The 12,419-nt window shown below is 48.0% G+C and overlaps 1 protein-coding gene across 2 annotated transcripts in view; it reads right to left on the reverse strand.

The window, feature by feature from the left end:
• The window catches only part of ARHGAP45 (Rho GTPase activating protein 45), a 92,760-nt gene extending 80,549 nt beyond the window's left edge, over window positions 1-12,211 (reverse strand). For both annotated transcript variants that reach the window (XM_066604749.1, XM_066604747.1), the window contains exons 1-2: window positions 11,949-12,211; window positions 4,442-4,742 (exon numbers count right to left, since the gene is read on the reverse strand). In XM_066604749.1, coding sequence (XP_066460846.1) covers window positions 4,442-4,742; window positions 11,949-12,032 — 385 coding nt within the window. In that variant the 5' untranslated portion in view covers window positions 12,033-12,211. The remainder of the gene's footprint in view (window positions 1-4,441; window positions 4,743-11,948) is intronic.
• Between the last annotated feature and the right edge of the window lie 208 nt (window positions 12,212-12,419).

Consider the following 12,419-nt stretch of genomic DNA (forward strand, 5'->3'; position numbering starts at 1 on the left):
TGTCCTCTGTGAGCCTGAGTCCGGTCATTTTGGCTTCCATGAGTCTGAGTCTGGTCATCTTGCCCTCCAGAGATATATTGGGTCTTATACGATTCAGGACTTTTCTGTTTGTTCCTCTCGCTGTCCAGGGCATACGCAGCAGCTCAAACACATCAATCCTCCTCCTATCAGCTTCCCTCGCAGTCCAGCTCTCACCTCCATACATGCCTCTGGGGATAACGATGGTTTGCACTATCCTGCGTTTAGTTGCTATGACGATATGCCTACTTTTCCAGATTTTGTCCATGTTCAGCATCGTGCTTCACCCCACTGCTATCCTAAGTGTTATCTCTGGCATAGATTCTCCAGCCTGGTCAATTTGTGTACCAAGGAAGATGAAGTCTCGCACGCATTCTATGGCCTCATTGTCAATTTTGGCCATTTTTTGCAGTTGCCATAATATTAGTCTTCTTTACATTCAGGTAGAGGCCCATTTTTTCACTTTAATCTTCCATATCGGTGGCTTCAGACCGGTTTCTATTTCTGCAAGCAGAGTTGTGTCATCCGCAGAATGGAGATTGTTGATGTTTCTGCCACCTATTTGCAGCCTGATTTCCAATTCATCTAGGTCCATTTTCTGCATGATCACTTATAGGTTAAACAAGAAGGGTGAGAGGATGCAGCCCTGTTGGACGCCATAGCCGATCCCAAACCAATCTGTGTCCCCATACTGTGTTCTCACAGCGGCTTCTTGGTTGGTATAAAGTGATTTTATCAGCTGACTAGATGTGCCGAAACACTCAGCTCTTGTAGGGGCGCCATAGCTTGTCATGGTTGACGCAGTCAAAGGCCTTGATGTAGTGGATGTGTTCTCAAAATATTTATTCTGCAAAACAGATGACCATGCAGCAAAATAATAATGGCGCCGATCCTCACCTATCCCAGATCTATGCAGCTCCAGCGCCATAGCTTATGTTCTCCTCATCGGGTCCATTCACATGCTGCAGTTAGGTTGTACACACAACAGTGCTGCAGGATGCCGAGTTGTGGCGGGGGATCCGGGACAGGCGACTAGAAGCACCATTATTATTTTTCAACATGACCAGCTGTTTTGTAAAAAGAATAGTTTAACTTACACAATCCCTTTATCATGGCACTAATCATTCAACCTCAGCAAGTCATGCCCCTTCTGGCATTCGGTAAGGACCAGGGCTATATGACGTGTGCGGGTCAGATGACCGCCGCCATTTGTAGTTATTGGCAGTGAATTGCTCAGGACCCTCTAGGGGTGTAACAGGCAAATAGTTGTTTTCAGTTCGGAACAAAGCTAGCAACAGAATGTGGCAGCCTGTACTCTGCTGCACTCAGGTAACGGTTTGGATCACTTATGATCATAAGGATGCTGATGAATGATGCTTCGAGGGAACCTGTCAGGAGATCTATGCTGCCTGAGACACATGTAGCGTGACACCCCAACAGGCGCACACGCGTGTTACAGAGGTAGGTCTTCCTCTGAAATGTTGCAACATTTTAAAGAATATATAGTTTAAAAAGAAAAGTCACCAAGGCGTCTCCCCACCCAGCGCGGCTAGATTACCGGGGAGATCGGTCAGATCGCTGGGGAGATCGGTCAGATCGCTGGGAGATCGGTCAGATCGCTGGGAAGATCGGTCAGATCGCTGGGGAGATCGGTCAGATCGCTGGGGAGATCGGTCAGATTGCTGGGGAGATCGGTCAGATTACTGGGAGGAAGCCAGCAATGGGCGCAGTGATGCGAGGAATACGCCACACGATTAGCGCAGCTACCGACTGGCTGCTGCGATTACCAGCAGTACGAAGCATCATTGCTGCCCGTTTGTGAACAGACACCGAGGGATACGGCGCGGGTCAGCGCTGCATCACCAAGAAGAAACAAGAGGTAGGTACTAGCGGTTCCTTTGTTTTATACATGTCAGCTGTTCTCTTTTACATCGGAACTCCTTTATAAACATTTGACTTTTATTCCTTGTTAGTTAATAGCATGAAGAATATAAAATATACTGTACAAGTGAGTCTGTCACCGAGACGTCCCGAGGGTCTGCGCTGCATCCGCGTGGCCGGACCTCGAATCCTTCTTCAGGGTGCTGATTGAGATCGTGTGCAAGATGTAAATGAATGCGTCCCTCATCCTGGCACCCCGTGGCATGACCATGTGATGGTTTGTGGCCAATCAGGTTAGAAGCACCTTCATTTACATAGAGCATGCATCATAAACTTCAACCATAAACAAAACTTTTGTTGTGTAGTAGATGGAAAATAATATGGAAACGACATTTCTCCTTTGGGATCGGCAACAATCAAGCTGAGCAAGTAAGTCGCAGTGGGCTGAAACACAGAGCAGCTTCACTTAGTCTTTCCACAGACGCATAAGCTTCGGGACAAGCACTGTTGGCACTCAAGGCTAACCCGGTAGAGAGCCTCTCGTAGCGTGAAGACCCCCATACACATTGGTGAAAAGAGAGCAGAACCTGCCGGTGGCACCAGCTGATGGACAGATGATGTTAATGGAAAGAAGAATCGGCCATGTTGAATTTTACTGCCTGATCTTTTTGTTCTCCTGGAGATCCATATACACGTGCAGGGAGAAGCCGGGAGGCATAGCTGTTGGCTTAACGACCATAAGATGCATGCGCAGGGAGAAGCCGGGAGGCAGAGCTGTTGGCTTAACGACCATAAGATGCATGCGCAGGGAAAAGCCGGGAGGCATAGCTGTTGGCTTAACGACCATAAGATGCATGCGCAGGGAGAAGCGGGAGGCAGAGCTGTTGGCTTAACGACCATAAGATGCATGGGCAGGGAGACGCCGGGAGGCAGAGCTTTTGGCTTAACGACCATAAGATGCATGCGCAGAGAGAAGTGGGAGGCAGAGCTGTTGGCTTAACGACCATAAGATGCATGGGCAGGGAGAAGCCGGGAGGCATAGCTGTTGGCTTAACGACCATAAGATGCATGCGCAGGGAAAAGCCGGGAGGCAGAGCTGTTGGCTTAACGACCATAAGATGCATGGGCAGGGAAAAGCCGGGAGGCAGAGCTGTTGGCTTAACGACCATAAGATGCATGCGCAGGGAGAAGTGGGAGGCATAGCTGTTGGCTTAACGACCATAAGATGCATGCGCAGGGAGAAGCCGTGAGGCATAGCTGTTGGCTTAACGACCATAAGATGCATGCGCAGGGAGAAGCGGGAGGCATAGCTGTTGGCTTAACGACCATAAGATGCATGCGCAGGGAAAAGCCGGGAGGCAGAGCTGTTGGCTTAACGACCATAAGATGCATGCGCAGGGAGAAGTGGGAGGCATAGCTGTTGGCTTAACGACCATAAGATACATGCGCAGGGAGAAGCGGGAGGCATAGCTGTTGGCTTAACGACCATAAGATGCATGCGCAGGGAGAAGCGGGAGGCATAGCTGTTGGCTTAACGACCATAAGATGCATGGGCATGCTAAGCCCCAAGTATCTCAAGTTCTGTCCACATAGCCCAATGTCCCAACAGTAACAACTACAGCGCCTCCATAATAGTGCAGCGTCTCCCCTGAAATCGTTACCAAATACCACCATAATGAAGCTAGCCACACTGACCCCATAAGAGTGCGAGCAACAGGACTGAAATAGCTGTACTATGCATAAGTGTCCTCATAAAAGGGACTTACCAAAGTCCACTATTACCAATAACATGGCAGTATAAGCAACTCATAGCACTCCCCCTATGAATAATGGTTATCAGTACATCCATTGGTACCAGCTCCAATATACACCACAATGCTCCAATGAGACTACCCATTAGTACAAGCCATAAAGCTCCCTTCAGTGCCAGCAAACATGCACCAATCAGTGGAGAGCAACAAGGAAACAAAGAATTGGGGTGCTGCCAACTGATGCCACTCCATCCTGTGGTTCAGAACTAAGCATCTATCAATAGACAACCAGAACCTTCTGTATGATCAACAGTAGCGATGAGCGAGCTCTAGTGTCAATCAAGTTTGGGGAATTCTAAGGGGAAGGACTTGCACCCCAGTCATCTGCCAGTCGTTTGTCCAGACCATTATTGCTAAGGAGAAACTGGTGAAAACCATACTCTCCCTTGTGAATTCTCAAGTGAATCCTCATATCTGACGCCACTGAATGCCTTCGTAGTTTAGTGGAGAATCACCGTAAGATAACAATAATAATCTTTATTTGTATAGCGCCAACTTATTCCGCAGTGCATTCCAGTGCACGGGTGGGGGGGCTCAATCAGGGCGGGGTGGGGAGGTATGCAGGCAGGAAAAGACAAGACTGCTATGAAGCATTTGTGCTATGTACTGTATATAGTGACCATCAGTCAACCTTCCTAGCATTCACTAATCTACAAGTATTAGCCCCAAAAGACACAATCACATAGGTTGCCGAAGGTGATACTTATGGGGCCAATTACAAAAACACTTACCGTCTGCCATTACCACATCTCGTAGCTTTTCAAGCCGTTCAGCAAACCTTGCTACATCTCCAAGGAGTTGTGAGATGTCCTCCACTTCGATGAAGGGTCCTTCCCCACTTTCAGGAGGGCTCGGGGCTCCCGCTGGTTTACTGGCTTTGCTTCTGGGAGAAGACAAGGGGATTCCTGCAGCACTTGCATGACGACTTAAACTTGTCGGTCTCTTCAGGGTACCAGATGGGAGAGGGCTGCTCAGTGCAGAGTTACCGGGTCCTTCGGCAGAGGAGTCAGTGACATCCTTCCGTGGTGCCTCCTAGATGTATGAGAAGACAGGCTTGTACCATACTCATATCATGGCAGAACATACATTACATTTGGTAAGGGTTGGATTGCCTTCTTCATACTGTAGCATAAGAATAGACGTATATATAGAGCATATAACTACATGATACGTCACTATGATCAGGATAAGCCCCCCCCCCCCCACTTCCGTTGCACTTTAGCCATATGTTGTGAAATGATAGTTGTGCAACAACTCAAAGGTTTTTATACAATTTTAGCACTTTTTTGAAGACCTCAAGAATGAAGGACTTTCCAAATGCAACAATATATACTAAGGCATTCCTTACATAGCATACGGAACAACTTGAAGCTGATCCCTTTATAAGTCAGCACATATATAGGATGACCAGCCCTTAAAGGGGAATTCTGGAGACTGGGCAAAATTTGCAAAATTTCCCTAAAATTTCCATTTACTGCCATTATTCCAAACGTCCATCTAAATCATCCCACTGAACTCTAGGACCTCTTTGGCTGACCTGCGCCAAAAACGACATCTCCCACAATGCCCCACTGCCAGTTACTGACGAGTGTGCCTGCATGGCTGTACAAACTGTCGTCATTACAGATTCTGAAGGCACTGCATATGCCGGTGCAGTAAGACAACGGAGCGTTGGGGTCATAACCATTGGACACCAATGGACACCCAGGAAAGTCATGTCTGCGGCTTTGTAACAGAAGGCACAACGAAATGACGTTATTGCCTCATGAAGCATATATAACTTACACTGTGACTCACCGGAATACCCCTTTAATAGATCGCATTAGCAGAATACTTGGGACCTTGGAGACTTGGCGGTGTAACCAGCAGCCTTATCCGAATACCCCCAGCATCACAGCGTATGTAACAGGCAGTGCACTGCATATCATAAGATTAGCTGCTCTGACACAATTAATTAATAGCATTTTAGCTGAACATAATAAACTTAGAAAATAGAATTGTTTGCTCAAAGAATCCGACCGTCAACGAGTCCGACTAAACAAGCAGGTCTGAGACAAGGAGGGGGGGGGGGGGGGGATCAGCAAAACTGTTCGGGGGGGGAATGGAACAAAATTTGGTGCAAAGCCCGATTGTGCAAAAATTGTTTGACATTTTGAGTGTTATGCTGCTCTGCGACACTTTGCCCAAAGGGGGCGTGGTTTGTGAGGGGGTGGGGCTTCCCCAGACTGAGAGATCTATGTAGAATTCACAACAGAAACTGGCATAAATATTATCAGAAATGTACGGTACTCCAGCACTTAGCTGATGCAAATATTTCTGTGGGCACACGGAGGGGCTGAGATGTGTCTAATATAGAGGCGTGGAAACACAAATTAGATATTAGAAAACACTTTCTGACAGTGAGGGTGACCAATGAGTAGAACAGGTTGCCACGAGAGGTGGGGAGTTCTCCTACAATGGAAGTCTTCAGAGGCAGGACAGACATCTGTCTGGGATGATTTAGTGATCCTGCACTGAGCAGGGGGTTGGACCCGATGACCCCGGAGGACCTGATGACCCCGGAGGACCTGATGACCCCGGAGGTCCCAATGACCCAGGAGGTCCCTTCCAACTCTGCCATTCTATCATTTTATGCTTCTGCATTTACTTGGTACATCATGAACCAGTGTTGGTCTAAATAAATTCCCCATAGTTTAGGGGAAGTTGACAGCCACTACAAATGGATGTTTGGTAAAGTTTTAAAACATTGGCCAAAATGGTTAAAATTGACCTTTACAACTAAATGTAGTCCCGTGTGGATTCCCACAGCTTCATTGGAGTACTGGCAGCTGGCCAATACCAGCAGCCGAAGCAAGGGTCCTGTATACTAGGGTCCTGTATATTAGGGGGTCCTGTATATTAGGGTCCTGTATATTAGGGGGTCCTGTATATTAGGGTCCTGTATATTAGGGGGTCCTGAACGGTTTATCGATACATATCAAGTAATCTAAAGCAAACATATGAAGAACAAGAAACACCTCCGTGATCCGATGACCCCAGCAGGTTGTTACCGGCAGACAGCAGATCTCAAATACTTCAGTTTTTTGGTGCCAGCAGACACTGAACTGAAATGCACGATTATTGTTAATGCAGCGAGTGACACGGAGGACGTATGAAGGACCTGGCGCAGAGCAGTAGTGGTGCGATGACCGTTTGCTCCTGGTGTTATAGCAGAAATATCTTAGACTCGACTGAGATACAGAAGAGGTGGATGAGCGGCATGTGCTGACCGTGGGCTGCTGCTTCCCCATTGGAGAGTGCTGCAGGAAAACCTTCTATATAAGGGTGCCCACCCACTAGCGTTTTTTTACTGCGAAATTCGCAGCGTTTTTTTTTTCTGCAGGGGTCTTTGGGCTATGGGACATGCAAAGCTAAAATCGCGATCGCGCAAAATCGCGATATTGCGGTAAATAAAAACCTGCAAATTTCGCAGTGAAAAAAAAACGCCAGTGGGTGGGCGCCCTAATGCAGAGAATGGTATGCATTACAGTGACACCGTCCTGCAGTGACCACGGAGAACGGTGCGCATAGAATATGTGACCACAGAGAACGGTGGGTATAGAATATGTGACCACAGAGAACGGTGGGTATAGAATATGTGACCACAGAGAACGGTGGGTATAGAATATGTGACCACGGAGAACGGTGCGTATAGAATATGTGACCACAGAGAACGGTAGGTATAGAATATGTGACCACAGAGAACGGTGGGTATAGAATATGTAACCACGGAGAACGGTGCGTACAGAATAGGTGACCACGGAGAACGGTGCGCATAGAATATGTGACCACGGAGAACGGTGGGTATAGAATATGTGACCACAGAGAACGGTGCGTACAGAATAGGTGACCACGGAGAACGGTGCGTATAGAATATGTGACCACAGAGAACGGTGCGCATAGAATATGTGACCACGGAGAACGGTGCGCATAGAATATGTGACCACGGAGAACGGTGCGCATAGAATATGTGACCACTGAGAACAGTGCGTATAGAATATGTGACCACGGAGAACGGAGCGTATAGAATATGTGACCACGAAGAACTGTGCGTAAAGAATAGGTGGCCACAGAGAACGGTGCGTATAGAATATGTGACCACGGAGAACGGTGTGTAGAGAATATGTGACCACAGAGAACGGTGTGTAGAGAATATGTGACCACAGAGAACGGTGCATATAGAATATGTAGCCACAGACAACGGTGCGTATAGAATATGTGACCACGGAGAACGGTGGGTATAGAATATGTGACCACGGAGAACGGTGCGTATAGAATATGTGGCCACGGAGAACGGTGCGTATAGAATATGTGACCACGGAGAACGGTGCGTATAGAATAGGTGGCCACGGAGAACGGTGCGTATAGAATATGTGACCACGGAGAACGGTGCGTATAGAATAGGTGGCCACGGAGAACGGTGCGTATAGAATATGTGACCACGGAGAACGGTGCGTATAGAATAGGTGGGCACGGAGAACGGTGCGTATAGAATATGTGACCACGGAGAACGGAGCGTATAGAATATGTGACCACGGAGAACGGTGCGTATAGAATATGTGACCACGGAGAACGGTGCGTATAGAATATGTGACCACGGAGAACGGTGCGTATAGAATATGTGGCCATGGAGAACGGTGCATATAGAATAGGTGGCCACGGAGAACGGTGCATATAAAATATGTGGCCACGGAGAACGGTGCGTATAGAATATATAGCCACAGAGAACGGTGCGTATAGAATATGTGACCACGGAGAACGGTGCGTATAGAATATACAGCCACAGAGAATGGTGCGTATAGAATATGTGACCACGGAGAACGGTGCGTATAGAATATGTGACCAAGGAGAACGGTGCGTATAGAATATGTGGCCACGGAGAATGGTGCGTATAGAATAGGTGGCCACGGAGAACGGTGCGTATAGAATATGTGACCACGGCGAACGGAGCGTATAGAATATGTGACCACGGAGAACGGTGCGTATAGAATATGTGACCACGGAGAAAGGTGCGTATAGAATATGTGACCACAGAGAATGGTGCGTATAGAATATGTGACCACGGCGAACGGTGCGTAAAGAATAGGTGGCCACAGAGAACGAAGCGTATAGAATATGTGACCACGGAGAACGGTGCGTATAGAATATGTGACCACAGAGAACGGTTCGTAAAGAATAGGTGGCCACAGAGAACGGAGCGTATAGAATATGTGACCACGGAGAACAGTGTATAGAGAATATGTGACCACGGAGAACGGTGCGTATAGAATATGTGACCACGGAGAACGGTGCGTATAGAATATGTGGCCATGGAGAACGGTGCATATAGAATAGGTGGCCACGGAGAACGGTGCATATAAAATATGTGGCCACGGAGAACGGTGCGTATAGAATATATAGCCACAGAGAACAGTGCGTATAGAATAGGTGGCCACGGAGAACGGTGCGTATAGAATATGTGACCACGGAGAACGGTGCGTATAGAATAGGTGGCCACGGAGAACGGTGCGTATAGAATATGTGACCACGGAGAACGGTGCGTATAGAATATGGGGCCCCGGAGAACGGTGCGTATAGAATAGGTGGCCACGGAGAACGGTGCGTATAGAATATGTGACCACGGAGAACGGTGCGTATAGAGTAGGTGGCCACGGAGAACGGTGCGTATAGAATATGTGACCACGGAGAACGGTGAGTATAGAATATGTGACCGCGGAGAATGGTGCGTATAGAATAGGTGGGCACGGAGAACGGTGCGTATAGAATATGTGACCACGGAGAACGGAGCGTATAGAATATGTGACCACGGAGAACGGTGCGTATAGAATATGTGACCACGGAGAACGGTGCGTATAGAATATGTGACCACGGAGAACGGTGCGTATAGAATATGTGGCCATGGAGAACGGTGCATATAGAATAGGTGGCCACGGAGAACGGTGCATATAAAATATGTGGCCACGGAGAACGGTGCGTATAGAATATATAGCCACAGAGAACGGTGCGTATAGAATATGTGACCACGGAGAACGGTGCGTATAGAATATACAGCCACAGAGAATGGTGCGTATAGAATATGTGACCACGGAGAACGGTGCGTATAGAATATGTGACCAAGGAGAACGGTGCGTATAGAATATGTGGCCACGGAGAATGGTGCGTATAGAATAGGTGGCCACGGAGAACGGTGCGTATAGAATATGTGACCACGGCGAACGGAGCGTATAGAATATGTGACCACGGAGAACGGTGCGTATAGAATATGTGACCACGGAGAAAGGTGCGTATAGAATATGTGACCACGGCGAACGGTGCGTAAAGAATAGGTGGCCACAGAGAACGAAGCGTATAGAATATGTGACCACGGAGAACGGTGCGTATAGAATATGTGACCACAGAGAACGGTTCGTAAAGAATAGGTGGCCACAGAGAATGGAGCGTATAGAATATGTGACCACGGAGAACAGTGTATAGAGAATATGTGACCACGGAGAACGGTGCGTATAGAATATGTGACCACGGAGAACGGTGCGTATAGAATATGTGGCCATGGAGAACGGTGCATATAGAATAGGTGGCCACGGAGAACGGTGCATATAAAATATGTGGCCACGGAGAACGGTGCGTATAGAATATATAGCCACAGAGAACAGTGCGTATAGAATAGGTGGCCACGGAGAACGGTGCGTATAGAATATGTGACCACGGAGAACGGTGCGTATAGAATAGGTGGCCACGGAGAACGGTGCGTATAGAATATGTGACCACGGAGAACGGTGCGTATAGAATATGGGGCCCCGGAGAACGGTGCGTATAGAATATGTGACCACGGAGAACGGTGCGTATAGAATAGGTGGCCACGGAGAACGGTGCGTATAGAATATGTGACCACGGAGAACGGTGCGTATAGAATAGGTGGCCACGGAGAACGGTGCGTATAGAATATGTGACCACGGAGAACGGTGAGTATAGAATATGTGACCGCGGAGAATGGTGCGTATAGAATAGGTGGGCACGGAGAACGGTGCGTATAGAATATGTGACCACGGCGAACGGAGCGTATAGAATATGTGACCACGGAGAACGGTGCGTATAGAATATGTGACCACGGAGAACGGTGCGTAAAGAATAGGTGGCCACAGAGAACGAAGCGTATAGAATATGTGACCACGGAGAACGGTGCGTATAGAATATGTGACCACGGAGAACGGTTCGTAAAGAATAGGTGGCCACAGAGAACGGAGCGTATAGAATATGTGACCACGGAGAACGGTGTATAGAGAATATGTGACCACGGAGAACGGTGCGTATAGAATATGTGGCCATGGAGAACGGTGCATATAGAATAGGTGGCCACGGAGAACGGTGCATATAAAATATGTGGCCACGGAGAACGGTGCGTATAGAATATATAGCCACAGAGAACGGTGCGTATAGAATATGTGACCACGGAGAACGGTGCGTATAGAATATGTGACCACGGAGAACGGTGCGTATAGAATATGTGGCCACGGAGAACGGTGCGTATAGAATATGTGACCATGGAGAACGGTGCATATAGAATAGGTGGCCACGGAGAATGGTGCGTATAGAATATGTGACCACGGAGAACGGTGCGTATAGAATATGTGACCACGGAGAACGGTGCGTATAGAATATGTGACCACGGAGAACGGTGCGTATAGAATATGTGACCACGGAGAACGGTGCGTATAGAATATGTGACCACGGAGAACGGTGCGTATAGAATATGTGACCATGGAGAACGGTGCGTATAGAATATGTGACCACGGAGAACGGTGAGTATAGAATATGTGGCCACGGAGAACGGTGCGTATAGAATATGTGACCATGGAGAACGGTGCGTATAGAATATGTGACCATGGAGAACGGTGCGTATAGAATATGTGACCACGGAGAACGGTGCGTATAGAATATGTGACCATGGAGAACGGTGCGTATAGAATATGTGACCATGGAGAACGGTGCGCATAGAATATGTGACCACGGAGAACGGTGCGTATAGAATATGTGACCACGGAGAACGGTGAGTATAGAATATGTGGCACTCAGCTAACTAAAATAGAAAATATGAAAATTCTTTAAAATGGAATTTGTGGAAATAATTTGGCAGCCGCGCTGAAGGGTGCAAGAAGCTGTTAGCAGCCGGAGCAGACGGGCGAGTGGAGGGAAACTCACGCTTTGTGGTGCCGGGCTTCCTGCTCTGCTCTTCTTTGATAAGGACGGAGTTTTCATCAGTTCCCGCTTCTTCCTTGAAAACATCCTGAGTATGGGGCGCTCCTGCCACTTGCGTTACGGTGTTGCCACTTTGTTAGGCACCTTAGCAGATCCGGTATTGTACGCACCCCTGCGACCCCACCTGGGGGGCAGACTCTAGGGGTACTCTTAAAGAAAGCTGGTGCTGTGTGCCCAACACAACTCCTGTCATGTGCCATGTGATGTTGAGGCGTTTCCTGATTGGACGATTGTAGTCCCAAAACTGACAGACAGGAAGAGGTAAAGGGCGTTAACCCTGTAAGTGCTGGGACCACAACAGCATCCTGTCCCCTCCCAAAGCTTTGTGTGCATGTTATGCGACTCTACATAAAGACTTTGTATTTGTGTGTGACAGAGGAACAATAGAGGAAGTAGCAGGTTACACGGAGTTAC

The sequence above is a fragment of the Eleutherodactylus coqui genome, chromosome 5, assembly GCF_035609145.1.
Source record: "Eleutherodactylus coqui strain aEleCoq1 chromosome 5, aEleCoq1.hap1, whole genome shotgun sequence".
Classification (NCBI taxonomy): domain Eukaryota; kingdom Metazoa; phylum Chordata; class Amphibia; order Anura; family Eleutherodactylidae; genus Eleutherodactylus; species Eleutherodactylus coqui.